The 19,608-nt window shown below is 39.6% G+C and overlaps 1 protein-coding gene across 1 annotated transcript in view; it reads right to left on the reverse strand.

Moving 5' to 3' along the window:
* Positions 1–2,341: 2,341 nt before the first annotated feature.
* The window catches only part of SPTLC2 (serine palmitoyltransferase long chain base subunit 2), a 72,638-nt gene continuing 55,371 nt past the window's right edge, over positions 2,342–19,608 (reverse strand). The window contains exons 9-11 of the mRNA XM_009280737.2: positions 10,714–10,849; positions 8,310–8,439; positions 2,342–3,066 (exon numbers count right to left, since the gene is read on the reverse strand). Of these exons, the coding sequence (XP_009279012.1) occupies positions 2,947–3,066; positions 8,310–8,439; positions 10,714–10,849 (386 nt within the window). The 3' untranslated portion in view covers positions 2,342–2,946. The remainder of the gene's footprint in view (positions 3,067–8,309; positions 8,440–10,713; positions 10,850–19,608) is intronic.

Consider the following 19,608-nt stretch of genomic DNA (forward strand, 5'->3'; position numbering starts at 1 on the left):
GTAACCAAGCAGTTTGCAAATGCTACTAACTGCCTGAATGGTTTCTGAAATGTCTTTGCAACCCAGAATTCAAAGTCATATGCAGAGTGACATAGCAGAAAGATACTAAATGGCAGAATTTTAGCATTAACACAATTTCCTCAACAAGTGCAACTGGAATCCCAATAGGGACCAGTAATTTTAACACACTGACAATTTCAGAAGTGTTATACAGGAGTTACCTGAATTACTGAGATTTATCCAGATGTTCTTCTCCCTTCTGAAGACAAGCTGCCCTAAAACTGAATCCCAGAGACAAGATTAAGACTGTAGACTTGTACAATCTATAACAACCCACTTCTAACTTAACACATCACAGTTTTCAAACTGACTTGACTACAGAGCAGACACAAGCACGCTGTACATCTCGGAATGCTCAAAACAGCTCCCTACTGACCCATGCCTATGCCTTCAAGTTGGTCGGTTTTGCCCAATCTTAAACCCTTCCATGATCAAGTCAATAGGACCAGGGCTGGAGTCAGGGCTTCCTGCACTTACCTCCTCTTGTTCCCTACTACAGTCCAGAAAGAAAAAAAAGCAATAATTCTTTGAGGTAAAGCTTCTTGAAGTCAGAAAGCAGGTCATCTGCTGGAATGTTAAGAGCTAGTCCTGGGCAGAACACAGGCAAGAAAGTAAGCTCATGTAATTGTAGTTTACTCACTCTGTGGCTGAACAAATGAGACTACTCCATAGCTATCAAAGTTGCACATACAGATTACAGACTTCTTTGAATGTGCACACACTTTGCTCCAGAAGGCGAGCAAATTAACATTAGTGGACTAAGACAGAAACAGTTATCTGGGCCTATTTTGAAACAGTCAATTTTTGTCCTTCTCATCTAATCAAATTTCTAAAATAAAATGGTAAAAAACGGAATCAGTGTTTTGAAGTTCCATTACATTAAAATGGAACAAGATCTATAAACGCATGAGGATAGATATTCTATAAAATAGAAGACAATTCTGCTTTAAATCACCAGATGTATTTGCCGAACTGCTTGGTTCTAGTGACCAAAATGCTCCCTCCCTGTTAGTTCCAGAGTGAACATAAAAGAACTTAAAAACATTTATTAATTTTTTGCAGTACCAGGCAAATAGCTTTGAGCTGCACTCTGCTTTAGCATTACAATGAAGAATCCGTTTAAAAAACCCCAGTCACCTGCAAAAAGCATTGTGCTCATCCAAATTGAACAGCTGGCCCAACCCAATTGACATGATGTTAAAGCTTTACTATCTTTGCAGAAACCCTACATGTCCAAGGTATAAAATACAGAAACAAACTATACTGCAGCTGACTCCTGTTATAAAATTTTTGGTACGTCTTCAATGATCCATTCTGTTCACTGAAAGAATTCAAGATGCAATGACTAAGTAGCAGACCACCTCCAAGGTGTGCTAGAGCAAAGGTGTCTTTTAAACTTTGATCAGAGTAAGACAGTGTGGAACTTGCAAATAAAGATTCCAAACAGCAACTGGCTCAGTGAACATTAATTTGATCTCACAGTAACAGAAATGCAAAAGAATAACGATCTCCAACTAAATGCAATTGTGAGGATGTTCTCTCTTCAGGGAAGGCCTACACAGACATGCAGCTGCCAACTGAGACTTTGTTGGCTAGCTGAAATGTAACGTATGATACAAGATCCAAGCTGTCTATACTCTTTGCATAAAAGCCTTGCGCAACAAGGCCAATGAAGGACACCTCATATATGGCAAGAAACAGTGAATTAGCATGGCAAAGGGTAGCAATCAGTCTTTCACAGATCTGCATGGAATAAGTGGTTCTCCTAATAGTCATCCCTTATATAGGCCTCCTTATTGAGGGGTTCTGGTCTTAACAAGAAGCAACAGGCTTGCTATGGTTTACTTAATCCCAAGAGCACCCTTCTAGAACTTAGCAGTGACTTGTTCATGGTTTTATGATAATTCTAAAGCAAGAGAAATTAACCTGAAGATGAGAAAGCAACACACACTAAAACCTCCTTTTTCTTTTTTTTTTTTTTTTAACCAGAAGTATGTCAGAAGGAAGACAAAACACAGCCCAATTAAAAAAAAAAATTAACATTTTTTTTTTTTTTAACCAGAAGTATGTCAGAAGGAAGACAAAACACAGCCCAATTAAAAAAAAAAATTAACAAAAACCCTCTCCATCACTTGCCCCATATATCAAGAGGACAATTAGTGTCAAAACCATGAGACAATCTGGTATCCATACTGGGAAGGAAAAGAGGCTGGAGTCCCAGAAGTCCTTCTGCCTGTGGCTTACAAAACTAAATAATGTCTGGGAACAATGGTCCTGTCAGTGACATGTCAACAACACATTTATTTTAAAAAGGCTAAATTCAAGTTTTAAACACAAGTAACTGCAAAAGAAAAAACAAAACAAAAAACTTTGGTTGATTATCCATCTTGTTAAATATGTCAAAGTTAGCAATCAACAGTTTCTCTAGGAAGTCTCCAAGAACAGACAGGTCAGCTCACTCCTTACTGGGAAGGTCAGACACCTAGCAGTGACACTGGAAATGCTGCCATGCCAGCGTCACACATGCTCACAACATCTCAGCCAGCATTTGGGAGGCTAATGGTGCATACAAAGTCTGAGCTGATCAGCCACAGCCAATTCGGGTTGCTGTGAACTCATTGAGACAAATAAATAAAAAAAGCAACAAGAAAAAATAAAGCCAAGCACCTCTAGGGCCAGACCCCGAAGACACAGGAATCAAAGCTTTTTTTTCTCCTCTCCCTATTTACAAAATGCCATTTAGAGCTGATGTAGCCACTTCAGTATTGTGAGGAAATGTCTTTTATGCTAAGCAGTCATAAGTGTGTTGTTCATAGATGCTGTGGCCTGCGTGCCACTGAGTGTCCCATGGGGTGTGTCCCTCCCACCAAGGCACATGGAGGGAGTTCAGTCTTCTGTTTCTTCATATGTTGTCTCGTCAAACGGCCGGTCCAAGAGAGGTACCAAACGGTGACGGGAATATTTCAGTTGCAAAAGGTCCCCAACTTCACTGATTTCTTTTAAAGCCTGAGAAAGAGACCACAGTAGATCAGCAGAGGAGACAGATGCAAGCAAATTATCAGCACATCTTCCTTTTTGCATGCCTGCAGACTACTCTGACAGCCATTTTACTTAAGTGAGATTTTACTGTCCTAGAAATCTGTAGCTTCAGAGGTGCATAGGATTTGGTTTTGATTTTAGCATTCAGAAGTCTCGAGACCAAGTGAGCAGCACTGGTCTCACTCACTGAGAGTGACTCTGCACCCACCTGACTACTCCACGTCCAAGGCAGGATCACAATATCCAGCAATACTAACTCAAATTTCACAGTCATCCCAAAAAAAGCCATGACTATTCATAGACAGAAAAACCGAGAACAATGTTCCTCCCTTCCTGGAGGTAATAAAGCTGAAGCAGAAAAAAATGTACGTGGAGATTTGACTCCTCTTTATGTATCATTCAGTATGAAAACAACATGTGTTAGTATACCATCTCTGACCTACTGTATTTTTTAAATTGCAAGGAGATTTGACTTCTTTATGTATCATTCAGTATGAAAACAACATGTGTTAGTATACCATCTCTGACCTACTGTATTTTTTAAATTGCAAGGTAGCGAAAGGCAAACTGCAATATTGTGCTAACAAGTTCTGTTGATGCATTTGTTATATCTACATTTGGTTAATTTGCGTTGTCCATATACAACTAAAGATACAAGCTCTATATCGCAAATGACATTGCATAGGAGATTTTTGCCATCCAATCCAAGGAATAAAAAAACGTTATTCTGGGTAGGATCCCAAGCATTTTCTCCCTAGAAAGCAAGTCCACTGACTGAGGCAACTGATGGCCCAGAACACTGCTAGTGAGCTAACAAAACCTTTCACCGTTTTGACCCGAATGCAAATGTTATGAAGTTTACCAGAGATCAAACATCTGCTAGCGTAAGAAATGAGGCAAGTCCCGGCTCAGTTAATCATACTTTCTTCATGTTGCAATCCCTTTGATAAGACACGGGTTCACAATAGGGTTTGTTAAAAGCCAAACCCTAAACTTCAATTAATTTCTCTACAGAACGCTCCTGGAGCAAGGTACAAAATAAATCAGTTGCTGCAAACAAATCTGCAACAGTATGTGATACTAATTATCTTATATAGGCAAGTGACAAAGAAATGAGTGCAGAAGATGACTTCCAAGTCCAATGTGATTTTTGAACTCAAAGGTTGGCATTCTGCACTCCCTTGAATTGTAAATTTATTCAGATAGGTACATTCAGCATTCCTTCAGAATGCCACTAATTCGACATTAATGCTCCGATTTTAACATGTTCTGGGTCAAATGTCTGTCTCTTGAGAATAGTTGGCAGATGGGGGTTAATACCCCTACAGGCTTTTCCTTCCTGGATGGATAGTTCAAGTTTTTGTTTCTTTAAACAATGGCCCCTCATGCTTGTTATATCTGGCAGCAAGAGCCTCTCCACTCTAAAATCTGGGGGAACGACAAACCCAGAAGTTGGACCTCGGTGAAAACAAAACAAAACAAGAACGTGGGCACAGTTTGCCAGAGCTTTAAGTAAAGATCCCATATGGAAACAATTTAAGGTTGAATTTCTGTTGAAAGAGTCTGTTAACTGTTATTCTTGAATGCAGATTTAGGATTTTATTAATTTAAAACAAAAAGGATCATGTGACCAGCAAAGACTACAAAGGAAATGGCATCGGTGAACTCTGACTTCAGGAGAGTGTAATATATTTTTCATCACTGAAAAGAAAGCACCAGCCCACAGGGATGCAGGTTATGAGGGACTTCACTCTGATCCTGAGCCAAATATTTTCAGGGAAGGAAGTTTTATTTACATAAGACGGTTAAAATTGTAACTGAGAACTGTTCCCCATCATGTGGGTTTATTTAATAAGAACAAGGAAGCATTACACATATCAGCATTTACAAGACAAGCTTTTCTTCCCCGTGCTCCAAACCTGGATAAATTTTGTGTAGAAAAAATGCCATAACAGCTCTAGTTAGCATCCGTGCACACATGGATGGGCTACCAAATTCTTCTCTCTGTCACTGACTTGAAGAAGCTCTCTGCCAGCTCTCTCCAAGTCTATTCATTTCAGTTCTTTTTCGTCCTGGGTATTGTTGTCACAGTTCAGCAGAGGGATCAGATCTGAGGGCTGCCTTAATGATTAGCTGCCTGAAATCAATCCCCTTTCACTGCATCACAAGAAAACACAACACAAAGTCACTGACACAAAGACTTGCTCCTTATTAACTCCTCTTGCCAATGTTCTGGGTTCAGAGCATGCAGCTGTTTTGAACCTTGAAGGAGATTACACTAACTTGGAACAAAGCCTCCACATACTGAGCTAAATCAGGATTTCTTCATTCACTTCAAAATTCACACCTCATTTTGTCCTGGATTAATTTTCTTAGGCAGACAAGCCCTAATATATTAAACAAGCATTTCCTCGATTTAGAGCATTTAGCACCTACAGAGGTACTCTAGAAATAAGTCTTTAGAGCTAAATGCACAAAACTTGAAACATTTTCTGGAAAGCAGAGAGACTTGTAAGTGAATTGACAGGAAAAGAGCTTTTTTTAAGCAGCGTAATAAGAGTTACAGAATGGTTTTGGAAGAGAGCAAGTATAGTACTTATATAGACCCTGCAGAAGCAGCTTGTTATGGTAAAGACTCCAGCTAGTCACTGAGAGAAGACCAAGAATCTAACCAACAGCAAGATTGCATGACTGCTCGGGTAGTGCCAGCACATCAAGTTTGCACAGTTTCAGCTGTAGCGCAGTTTGCAGCAATATGATTTCAGAGGCTTCAGTTTTCTTTCTTTTCCTTCCTCCCACCTCCTTCCCATTCATCCCCCCATGTCCACCTGGCCAGAAGTTACTGCTCCCTCATTTGTATCAATGCACTCGGTTCTATTACCATGCTCTGAGCCAAGTCTGTGATGCTATTCATTTTATGCAGGGAGGAAAGGAAGGGAAGGAGAGGGCCTTCTCCAAACATACTGTTTCAGAGTTTTTATTTGGAACATAAACAACTGAATTAGGATAATTACGGGAAGAGTAGCAGGACAAGTAGCCGGGAAGGAACTCCTTAAGCAGTCTGCTGTTGGAGTGTCAGGGCAAAACCTCTCAGGTCTTACAAGGCAGAAACAACTCGGAAGCAGCAAGTACAGCACCACAGATACATGGCAGGTTGTTTAACTGATAGAGAACGACACTAAATATACATTACCAAACTGCACACACCACTGCCTCACTATTTTTCCTCACAAAACTGAAATAAAAAAGAGACATTTTCAGCTGTTGATTTGAAAGTTCTGTGGCAGTGAAGTGTGAAAAGGTTGAATCTATTCTTTTTTATCAAGACATTAGTAAATATCTGTTTATACGTCCCATTTGCTGTTCATGTATTGAAGTGTTACCACCTGATCGTATCTGGACACCTGGCATGATTTCCCCTTCATAACTCCACAATGACTGCTCCCAATCACCTTGTTGTCCACAAAATGTTTGAAAATAGTTTCAAGGATTTTTTTTTTCCTCCATCATCTTCCCAAGGATCAAGGTGAGGCTTCTCAATCTGCAGTTCCTCAGATCACATTTGCCCTTCTTGAAGCCAGTGGCGACATTTGCTTGCTTCCAATCCTCAGGAACCTCCCCCAGTCACCATGACCTTCCAAAGATGATAATCGAGGGTGGCCTTGCAGTGACAGCCGGCTCCCTCAACACTTGTGGGTGCATCCCATCAGGTCCCATGGACTTGTGTCTGTTCAGTTTGTTTAAACGTTCCCTAATTTGATCATCCTTCACACCAAGGGTAAGTCTTCATTGCTCCGTATTTTTCCACTGACCTCATGGGCCCAGGATTCCTGAATGCATGTCTCATCAGTGAAGACTGAGGCAACAAAGGCACTGAGTACCCTGGCCTCCTGCATATGATTTGTCACCTGATCCCTATGCCATTCAGCAGCAGCCCCACATTTTCTCTACTCTTCCTTTTGCTACTAATATCTCCCATAAAAGCCCTGCCTGCTGCCTTTCATGTCCTTTGTCAGCTCCAGGTGGGCTTTGGCTTTCCTGACCCCATCCTTGCATGCTCAGGACTGTGTCTCTATTCCTCCTGCGTCACTTGTCCCTGCTTACACCTCTTACATGCTTCCATTTTATGTTTCTGTTGGTTTGTTTGTTCATCTGTGCAGGCTTCCCATTGGTCTCCTGTAAGTCAGGATGGACCATTCTTTTGCAGGGCAGGGTGGGGGGATGGTGTAAAAATCAACCAGCTGTCCTGGACACCTCCTCTCTTTGGGACCGTATCCTATGGGATTCTTTCAAGCAGGTCTCTGAACAGGACAGAGTCTACTCCCCTGAAGTCCAAGGTCATGACTCAACCTAGCTTAGGTTCTGAGTCACAGAACAGGAAAGTGGAGAAAAAATACAATAGAGAACTTTGACAGAGCCTAAGACAGCCCATGCACATGTCCATCAAAGAAGATTATTCAGAAGACTCAAAATGAATGTAGTTACCACACCAAAACATAATAAGGATAGTCAGGCTTATTCGTACAATCCCCTTTCAACTGTATTAATCAGAGAGTTACTTCATCCTTAATTTTTAAGGCAGCATCTCCTGTCTGTGATGCGGGCCTCCTTAGAGGGAACCTCCATTCCCGCTGGAACATGCTTAGTGCAGGCAGGAGTCAGTAAGGCACTGCATGTGGCACAGACTCATTTAGGACACGATCATTTAAGATATAGTGCTTTGAAGCTGTAAACAAGAACTGGAATAGTAATCTTTGGAATAAAAATTCTCACTAGTAATCATGTGCTGAGGTTTGCACTTGCTTTTGAAAAGAATATAGAAGTTTTGGAGGTTCTCAGGCTTTTTATTCCTTACCTTCTGCATCTAGGGTCAGAAGAAGCAGAATTTTTTCCTTCCAAAAGATTCAGTGGAAGGTAGAGCCTCTTAAAAGGGGAAAAAGCATTGTCTCAAAGGAATGAGACACTCTTTCTCACATCATTTAAAATAGGAAAAGAAAGTCCCTGAGATTTACTGTAGGCAGCCATTCTGCATTGTTGAAGCAAGGAAAGAGAGAGAGAGAGAGTCATTGCCAGCTCTACTACACAAGGCTTTGAACATTAGGTTCAACTAGTTTGTGTACCAAATATTGAACCAGCCTACAAAAATTAGACAATTGTTGTATCTGTTTATAGAAGGCATGAGCAAAAGGAAGACAAGATTAGACACTTACCGTATCAAGCATCTCTTTGGTATGAGCTGCAGACAAACAGAATCTGGCTCTGGATTCGATGATGGGGGTGGCAGGGAAGCCCACAACCACAACTCCAATGTTCCGCTTCAGCATCTCACGCCCAAACGCACTGCCAGAGAGAACAACAAAGATCATCAGAATGATACCAGTGGAGTCAAAGCAGCAGCAGCACGAAGGTCTCAGTATGTTAATCCATACAGGCCTTTGTTGAAGCAAGCCTGTAAGACCACAATTTGGAGATTCCAGTGCTTTCTTTCAGAGGCAGAACGCCTGTTCACAAAAGCCTTTTTTTAATTCAGTCCCAAGGTGGTCCTCCTCAAAAGGTTTCACTGTATTAAGTTCTAACAAAGCTGAAAGATTATATGCAGCGGAGGCTAGTCTTTTAGCAGGCTGTTTCTAAATGGATTTGTAACCTAAGCTTGGAAATCTTTCCGATAGGAAACAGGGATTTTAGCTCAGAAGTTTGGCTGTACAAGGAATCCCCCATGCTGCAATCCCCCAAAGCAAATGCTTCTGCATTTCAAGATGGTTTGTTTTCACCAATTTAATTCAATTAAAGTACATTATAGTGTCACAGAATGTACCACTTTTTAAGTGCCTATCATGGGAACCACTGAATTGCCACAGTAAATTGAGATCATCTACACTGATACCGAATATTTTTAAGAAAGGTGCAAAAACATCATACAACTGTCACACAGTATCTTCAACAAAGCAAATTCTTATGGGGATTAAAGAAATTAGCAGCTGTGACTTATGCGATGAGAGGCACAAAGATCTAGATTTTTTTGGTAATTGCAGTGCAATTGTGGGCGTTTCTACCAGCCATAGGAAATGGTTAATCCTTTTTGAACTGACCTTGTCTTGAGAAGTAGCAATGAACTTAAGAGGCTCATAAGGATGTATAAAAATAACATCCTTTTACTATGTTTTAAAATTTTCTGCCTTTTACTTCTGCTACAACTATTTTCCTTATAAATAGGTGCATCCTGATACACTTCATTTTGTAGCCATTTAGTACTCAAACTATTTTAAAAACAGACTACAAGAGACAAAGAAAGGATGAAGTAGACCCGATCTAGATCCTAAGGGCCAACTCTCAGACCTCTGTGTTCTTGCTCATTTTTAAGTAAGTTACTGGCCCAACTGCTCAGCTAATAAACATTTCCATGAACATTTCCAGGGAAAAGATTGTACCGACTGGTAGAGCAGCTGGGCAGTAGAAACAGTATGCCTCTGTGTGCTGGATGGCGCACACTGCAGGCTCTACAGCACTCAAAGGTTACAGGCCTTTTAAATTTGGTTATACTGAGAAGGGCGGAGGAAGACTGTATCTAGTTTCATGCAGAGAGCTGTAAGATGTTTGCTCCCTCACAGAACCACAGTGCTTAGCCAGACTGAAGCCTAACTGAACTAGAAGAGCACTAGAGATGTTTGGTATGACTTAAAATGAAGCTATGCTTTCCAAATTTGAAAGTGTTGGTTGAGCACTGCATTATACATGGATACTGAAAAGCAGCTATCAAAGCCAAGTTGTCCTTGGAATCAGGCTGTTGTTTATGTTGCAAAAATTTTTAATATATACATTATATCCTGCTTGCAGAATTTTAGCCTTAATTATCCACACAGTGGCCCACAAGTCCATAAGCATTTATAAAGCTATGTGTTACAGTTCTATTAGTATTTACAATAACAATACCTGAGCTATTAAATCCAGACCTCTTAAAAAACTTGGGATTCATCAAATACAGTTTGTTGTGTCCCATCATGTCGCGCCCCCCCTGCTTTTTATTTTTTTTAATTTTCAGAGTTCATCTGTGGAAAAGTTGGCTGCTTCTGATCTGTTACAGTTCTATTAGTATTTACAATAACAATACCTGAGCTATTAAATCCAGACCTCTTAAAAAACTTGGGATTCATCAAATACAGTTTGTTGTGTCCCATCATGTCGCGCCCCCCCTGCTTTTTATTTTTTTTAATTTTCAGAGTTCATCTGTGGAAATGTTGGCTGCTTCTGATCCAGGAGCTGGTTGAAAGATTCATCCAATGACTTTTAATGTTAATTTCCATTCAATTTCAGCTTCTCTTTAGCACATACATATATTCTACATATAAATAAAATGAAAAAAAAACCCCAACTTTTAAAACATGGCATGTAGGGGTAAAATTGCTTCCCTGAAGTGCTTTCTTGCTGCACAATCGAGCTACAAGCCTCGATTTTCTCAAGATCACTTATAGGAAGTTTCCATGTTTTATAAGACTCAGTAATGATCATAAAAGCAAAAATCAAACCAGTCCTTTCTTATATTTAGAGAAGTCTTAATATTCTTGTACTATCCTAGCTTTAAAGAAGATGGATGAGAAGTTATCCTGTTAAACCTACCCAATTTTTGCTGGCATGTACAGCATCAGAGGCACAACAGGGGAATCTTCATTTCCATAGATGATGAAGCCCATCTCTTTCAGTCGTCTCCTGAAATATCTCGTGTTCTCTGCTAGCTGCTGCACACGCGCTTTCCCTAGAAAAGAAATTAAGATAAGACCGCGAGCACAATAGTCGTAAGTTACATGTGTGACTGCAACACAAGACCTCTAGCTAAAGTACAAACTATGAATGTACCACTTGTGCTTATGGAGATGTTAAAATTAAATGCAAACTAGAATTTGCAGTTTCTTCTCCCTCATGTAATCAAGATTAATCACTCATTTTCTGATAAGGCTGTAGCTGAATGGACTAAGACAGGCACAACCATCAAGTCCAAGCACTCCTTAGTTTTTCCATATCAGGTTTTTAATCAAGAGGCAAAACAAGGCAGTTACCTGCTTTTAAACAAGATCAAAAATTTGCTCAAAATTCAGTGGTAACTGCATCTTGAAGAAGAATTTGCTTACACTTTGAATAATTAATGGAAACCTATTGAATCAGCTGGGGCTGTTCGCCGTGTTTTATCCTGCTTGTCTGTATTAATGGAAATTACTACTTTCCTCCTTAGATCTGCTTGCTGAACTGATCATGTGGCTGCTCCCTAACCTTTTTCAGTTAAAATGAGCTGGGTTTAAATTAAACCAATTACTTCTCATAATCCAGCTCACTTCGCATAAGCAGCAGCAGCCAATTTATCATGTATTCGGCCAATTCTGTATGGATTTTTTTTTTTACATTTGTTAAAACTAGCACACAGGACACTGGACAGCTAGTATAATTTAAATATTCCAGCTATTCAGAAATGCATAGGACAACCTATTTATCAATTAATTAAATTCTAGCCTAGCACAGTGTACTACGTTTCTGTATTGCCCAGAAAGAGATCCACATCATCTCACCTAAGCAGATGATAATGCATTTCTGATCAACTAATACTCTAATGTGCTTAAGAGATTAAGCACTATGCCATTGATGAGACTATAATAAGTAACATTTACAATTACTCGTCTCTGGTCCACAGAGTATATTTCTGGATAATTGATTATCCAAACACTGCCTTCACCAGATGGGTGGTTCATATATAGAAGCATTAAATCTACAGCAGTGCGGATCTATGCCACATAGTGAAGTTGGCTGCTAGATATTAATCGTCTTCCTTTAAAGTTGTAGATAACATAAGGTGATTACCAAAAGGAATGCCAGGTCTCAAAGAAACATCCAACACCCACATAGCTCTGCTGCAGGCCAGAACAAATGTAATTTTAAGAACCTATATAGTTTTTGTAGCCAAGAGTATCAGACATTCCACCCACAACCATGCAATCAAAGGCAAAATCCCATCAAAGGCAAAGCATGAGGAAAAAGAATGAAACCTGTTAAGTTTACAAAACTTGGCCTATCATTAGTGGGTAGGAGCTGGTATTTTTAACAGCATTCACTACCATTTAAGACACCTCTTCTCCTCCATTAACAGCATTATTTCTTAATCTTTTCTCCCCCAGAGTTTCTGCAGAAGCTTAATTCCTCTTCCCCAAATAGCAATAAGATTTCAGTAAAACACAAAGACATCTTGTGCTTATGAAACTTATTTTTTAATTGGCTCACATCAGATCAGATCCTCTAGTGGAGACCCAGCTCTCTCATGTTTTCAGACCAATTATTGGTTATTTTTAATACCCCAGACTGCAAAGTGAAGTTGAAAAAAATAAAAAAAACCCAACAAAATAAAAAGAAACAGGCCTACTACAACATACTACAGATAGTGGGCCAAAAGCCACTACTTGCATTTCTAACATTGAGACAACCAATAAAAACACAAGTGTCCAGAACAATCTACATGCAGAAAAAAGCTACTACGGTACTTTCTGAGAAAGCTGGATCCGCATGTCTCCTATACAGAAATGCACAACTTCTGACAACATTTCAAGTCAGTGATGTACAATCCCATCAAAATACACATGAGATTTCACCACTGTGAGAGCAGTAAGGTAACGTACACAGCTGGATACAACTGCTGCGATCAGTCCCTCTCCCACGACCAGGAATGCAGCTTCTCCCATACATTCTCTCCATGCTCCCATAAAGGACGGAGTTTACAGTGCTTCAGGCAGAAGGAACTTCAGCACCTTTACAGTTTTTCCCTCTACACATTCACACCCTTTTCCAAGTTCTTGGGAGCCTTCCAGGCTAAAGATTAAAGAGCAACCTTAATTTGTAGTTGGCAACCACTTCACGGTCTTCCTTAAACTCTTTCCCATAAAACCAGTTTATGATTCTAGATTTGTCCTTACAGATTGAAGAGTGCTTTGAGATGTAAACAAGTTTCATGCAGAAGTCTTTCAGTTCTCTACAGAGACATAATCACCTACTACAGCAACTGACAAATTTAGAAGACGCTTGCTGCCTTCTTTGCAAAAGTCGGTCAGCTTTTACTTCACTCCAGAACCATCAGTCAATTTAATGAAATTATTACCTCTCTAAAAAACTGATCACCATCACTACAACAATATTACCAAGAACTTGAAAACTTATTCAGTGGTGTCTTCTCACTAACTGCCACATGTCATTACCATCTTCTGAAGAGAACTGTAGTCGTGGTGAAGCAAAGCACCGAGAATCGAACAAGAACTGGGTGCAGGTTCCTTTTCCTCCACTTTCCTTTCTCCCCGCATCCTGTGCAACTACTCTCCTCTGCACTTCAACATATTTAGTCTCCTATTCCACTACAAAATCCTGCACTTGAAGAGTGATGCCACATGCTAATTGAATAGGGTTTGCAATATTATGCAACAAGCATACACCCAGTGTTCAGCTCTAGTAACATTTGCTGGTTCAGCCCCACTGGTACACACTAGCGTAGCAGGCTGTTAACTGCTACTACAGTTTTACCATGTTTTCTGGGACCACAAAGACAAACCAAGCAGTGCCTGCAGACAGCAGTGACTAGGTACCACTACTAATCCCACTTGTACCCGAACAATGCTTGAGCATTCAGACAGGACCTCAAAATCCCTTCCCAGCCCAAACATCTTCTGAAGCTCAGAGCTCTGTCCACATCTGCTCAACTGTAGGCCTAGAAAGACTGCCAGGACTGCAGCAGTCCTCCAGCAGCTGGCTTTCTTGGCAGTATGCAGCTTCCTTTTTAAGATCACGCAAAAAAGGTCGGCTCAGACACCACCCTGCCAATTGTTCTCGCACAGGAGTTGTGCAATGATTCTGGTAACATCCTTTCATCTAGGAAACTGGAATGTGATGACCTTCAGGGAGGGAAGGAAAGGGGGAAGGAAAGGGAGGATTACTGGAGCCGAGTTCTTCAAAAGTCTAGAAAACTAGAACCCCTCATCAGAGCAACTGAAGTCCCTTATGGGTCCTGTAAATGGCTTAAACTAGCTACTGACAGACCTACGCTGGAATTAGAGGATTAACTAATAACTTCTCCTTTGCTTTTATACCCTTTTGCAAGTTTACTGCAGTCATAAGATTGCTCTTGCAATTTAGTAAAACACTTCCTTGCTTGTAGCAGCCTGGGCATCATTTAGTCTAAAGCCCACATGTATCCCCTAAAGAACACGCTGCCATTGTATCAGAAGTAAAGGTCACATGCCACCTAAAGGAGAGAAACACTCTCTTTACCACCCTCAACTCACAGCTATAGCAGTGCAGACTCAGCAGAGAAAGAAAAAAGAACAGAGAAAAGAAATGCAACAATTGCCTCTGCTTGGATAGCTAAGATGGGCTGAATATTTATAGCTGACAGTTTGAGAAGAGGAAGGTGCTTTTACTTGACATAACCTTATACCAGTCCAAGATAACAGGCAGGCACTTTAAATTGGCATTGCTCATTTTCACACAGACATTTGTTTTACTGTACACCTTAAGTGCAGAATACGTGGTACAGAGTTGCAGCCCTCCTACCCCAGGTGCTAATAACCAAGCGTGAACTCCCAGATCAGCAGCAGCTTTGCTGAGGAAGTCACTCAGAGCTCCTCTCAAACCTTTGCTCTAAGGCATTGCCCGTAACATCATGGTTGTTACCTACTCTACACAGCCAAGAATGCCAGAAATATGCCTTTACATTTATAAACCCTAAGCAACTTAAGTCTAGACTTAACAGAACAGACAAGTCAGGCTTTAGAGTTTCTGCAGAAGGGTTCAGTACCACCAGCTGAACCTATACAGTAAGTAACGGCTGATTGACTGTAGTATTTTTACCATTCTTCCAATACTTAGCACATACCTTCCAATATGAACAGCAAACTTTTGCCCACTTCTAAACAAGCTTCAAAAGATGGTGTTTCTAGATTTTGCTGAGGGAGAGTATTTCTCTTTTCTGACATTTTACCATATGGCATATCAAGTCTTACAAATATATAAGGCAAGCAACATTCTTTAAAAAAATGCAGCTAGCATCTCCCTGAAAAAAAAATTCCAACACCCTAGAGAAAGCACTCCATTATGAATCTAAAGGCACATGAGACGCCTATTACCCGCAACCCTGGTGGAAAGTAAATTAGTATCTCTGCCAGGACAGATTCCCACAGGCTAAAAGAATGATACTTCATCACTTGTGAAGGCCTCTGCTTTAGAGGTCATATTGCTCAGAAAGACCGAAATTATAATGAACACATTATCTAGGAGATATTTAAGCAAATTTCTTCTCAAAGCAGAAATTAAGTTGATACTTACCATAGTTATCTGCAGGATAAAAAGGGGGTTGCACCTTCCACCACACCAAATCTAAACTCCTCTCACAATGGGTTTATCAATGAGGCACATAAACAGAGAAACTCACTTGTATTTAGCCTTGCTGCTCTTTACATCATAGAAGTTCATGCTTAAACTAACAGTGCAAATACTGCAAGGATTCTCAGACAACCCTTATTTGCAAAAGGCAGTTTAATAAATACACAGCAATTGCTCAGCAATTGAAAATTTTTGCAAGATCAGGATGAACTTAGTCTTTGAAAAAAAATAAAAATAGAAAAACAGACACTTCTCAGAGCTGAGATCTGTGTAACTTCTCCATTCCACATTAAAAAAATCATCTCTACGAAGAACAAAGAAGCCCTAGAATTTGTGGTAGTTATTCTGCCACAAAGATCTAATATTTGTAGCGTTCCTGTCATCTATTAAGGCTGATGAATAAGCTATCATAGATGGTATTGGACTCAAAAGAAAATTTAGTTCAACCAGGATATGTTTGTTTTTCCCCCCTCTTGTGATCTCTAGACAGTGATTGGAGAGCGATCACAAATCTGTCCTTCTGAACAATGCAACACTTCATCAGCCAGGCTTCTTGAGAAATAAAAGGCATGTCGCATTATACACCAACAGACTACCGACTGACACTGAACTCCAGAGGGGCAAACCAACTTCAGATAGGCAAAACAACACAAGCAGGATTTTATCTGCTTGTCACACTAGGGATCACTGTCACCTGGATCTAAAACAAAGATACTTGACGCAATACAAAGGAAGCTATATGTTTACATTTCTTTATAAGAATTAATTAAAACTTCAAAGCAACATAAGTAGGACACATCTTTAAAAATGGTTCCTGAGCAGTGAAACTGTTAACTGTATGCACAAGCTGCAAAACAGCTCGTTGGTCAACAAATACCAGTTCACATTAGATAGCTATGATGAAGTTACCATATAGTCTTTCATTAACTAATCTTGTAGCTGTTCGACACATTAGAGTTTTAATCTTGCAGTCTTAATTTAATGGTTTTTTTTTTGTTGCCAACATGGACAACGAGGCTAAACTGAGCAATTTCATGCCTTTATCTTACATTCCAGTTGAAGGCTAACTTCTTTGGTTCTAATGATTAAATGAAAAATTTAGAATAAAAGAAAACTCTTAATACGAATAGATTGCTATTCGGTACATGCAGAATCATTCCACTTGTGGTATGTATTTATTGCCCCAACTACTCAGTCTCTCAATAACAGCTCATGCTGTAACATAATGGAATGCCCTCAGTTCCAGTTTTCATTATGCGATCAATGAAATTAAAACATTTACTAGCAGAGATTTCTAAGAATTCTGTGAGAACTTGTGAAGATGTACTCTGATAGTAGCACACTGCCTCTGATAAGACTCAGTATGTATCTATATCACCTACTGACAGATGTGCCATCCCTAATTTGTGGCAGAATCATTTCTCTTTGTATAGCTTATTTCAGTCAAGGAAGGGATTTATCCGGCAGTAAGTTTACCCTGACAAATACCACAGCTTTACTGATGTTAGCATGACCTCAGCAGGAATACCTTTGCTAGGAGGGCTATCAATTTTGTAGGACTGCTTACCTGGGCAGGTTTCTTGCCCTCTCCTCTCCTGACAGCCACAATCTAGGGAATCTAATAAACCTTTTCCCTCCCTTGTACAAATGCTTTCCCCAAGACTAAACAAGTTAATTTGTTGGTCTTTCTTAGAAGAAAAAGTAAAAATAAAAATCAAGCTAACTAAAAGAAGGTACTTGGTCAACTAACTGCTCGTGCAGATTATGGTAGCTCTGTGTGCGTGTATATGTGCGTGCATATGTGTGAAGGGACATCAAAGCAGCAGATCTCAACCTACTTTTTCATGAAACAATGCTGAAAGGCATTTTATAACCTGAGCAGTAACGTTTACTGACTGTTGCCAGCTACTTAAGTAACAACTGAGCCTCCATATTCTTTTGTGGAATAAAAAGAGCTTGTGGAAAGGGCATGTTCTGTAGCACCCACCATCGTTCCCAAATGACACGACCAACCTACAACCCAATTTTATGGAAATCCTTGACCACACAAGCTTACTAAGATTTTTACCAGACATGTACGTAACTAAAAGCCAACCATCACTGAAAACAGAAAAAAAGAGAAAGAAATCACAATCCATTATGAAGGCACAGAGAACAAAGTGATGCCATCGTGTCCTGCTCCCCAAACAGAAGATAAGGTGGCTAAATACATCCTACACGGAAAGGATACGGACCAGGCTGCAATATTCCATGGTTGCTTTTCTGAGAGCACCAGCATCAATGACAGTGAAGATAAAGCACTATTTCATTAGCATGGATAGAGCTTTTTCTCCATATACCTTGCTATCTATGGGCCAAACAGAAGAAAATAAGTGCTAATTTCTACTTCAAAAAGCCTACATTTTCAGACATTTGGAAGTGTTTAAATCAAAGTAAACTGGTGATGAAAACTTGGTTACATATATCATTCTCTAGAAGTTTGTTTCTTCAAGTCAGAGTGATGCTATAATATATTCAAGCTTGTAAATTTTTCCACATTAAAACCCCCTTGTTTTTGCAAAGGCTTATACTTCCATTCTGTTTATTATTCCTACATTTCTGTCTTTTGGTTGGCTGTTTCAGTGGAAGACATAATTCAGCATACTCTGTTTTGGAAGCAAGCATTTTTAAAATCTCAACCAGGAATTCAATATTCTTCTGCTGATTTAACAGATTCTCCACTAAGCTTTCAGAAACTTAAGTTGCCTCCTGAGGGCTTATGAAGATCTTTTGCAATGTTAACATAATAAGTCAAGTTGTTTTCTGGACACTATACTTGTAAATACCTCATCATTAAAAAAAAACCACAACAGGAGATTAATTTTCTGAGAAGGCATAAAAGCACTACTATTCTTTTACTGCCATGAACATGTTTTTCATATAAGATATAGAAAATTCCCTCTTTAAGGCTTCTCCTCAAAAGCACAAGTCAAGCATGACTTCTAACAACATTTCCACAATGAAAAAAAAATAGCATAATGTTTTTAGATTTGCCAAGTAGTAGAAAGGACAAGCACAACTTAAGAATATCTGACTGGAAGCAAGGGTCAGATTTGAAACAAAGTAGTACCTATTTAAGGGCTATAGTAAGTAAACTGAAAACTAGTTCAACATTGATTAAATGCCAACACTTTTACCTTTTAAGGAAATGTAGCACTAAGAGACAGGGAGAGCATGATGTTGTTAAAAATGCTGTAATAGATGTTTAAGGACCTGGGATGGTAATATCTGCCAGAGCTGATTTTAAGAGGCTTGTAACTTCATCTGTTGGAAAGAAGACTCATAACATGAACTCACATCCCAAGGCAGAAAAGGGGATCAAGACCAATTCATGTGCACAATCCTGCCAAACGCAGCACTCACCTACACAATAATGGAAAGGTCACCTCCTACAGCAACCTATTCTTTCAGCCTCGGGGGGGAGGGAAAAAAAAGTTATTTACAACAGCTCAAAAATGAGAGGGAGGTTTAAAGCGAAGTTTTCACTGGTTTCTTCTGAGAGATCATACTATAAAAGCTAATAAGGAAATTTTTATTATACATTACATACAGATTTCTTGTCTTTCAGAATACTTTTCCTATCTCACTGTTTAAGTTCCAGGGATAAGGTGGCTCCACACATACCAATCTGCTTCTTCTAAGTTTGCACGTGTGAGCACTGCACTGCTGCCAATATTTGCAGTAAGAATTTTACATCCTTCCCTTCAGATGCCGTCTGCAGATTTTCATTACAGGTCTTCAGAAAAGTATTATATACAGTTATACAATGTAACCTGAGATTGCTCAGAGACATATTAAAATGTATGGGTCAGAATACTACATTCCCCCAGTTTTACATTATAAAGCACCAGCTCACACAGGCAAATGCCAAGAGAACCTGTCAAAACAATGAGAAGCTTAAAAAAGTAATTAGAATAATTACTTAACTCAGTGCTATTATATTACTGTTTAATAGCTCAAACTCTAGTGCAAACCAGTCAGAAGAGAGAAGCGACTCATTGGGTTTTTCCGCAGCGCTGCTAGGGGCATCCAGGTTTAAAACAAACTTGGAAATGGGAAGAGTCATTATGG

This window comes from Aptenodytes forsteri, unplaced genomic scaffold (assembly GCF_000699145.1).
Source record: "Aptenodytes forsteri isolate BGI_AS27 unplaced genomic scaffold, ASM69914v1 Scaffold193, whole genome shotgun sequence".
NCBI classification, from domain to species: domain Eukaryota; kingdom Metazoa; phylum Chordata; class Aves; order Sphenisciformes; family Spheniscidae; genus Aptenodytes; species Aptenodytes forsteri.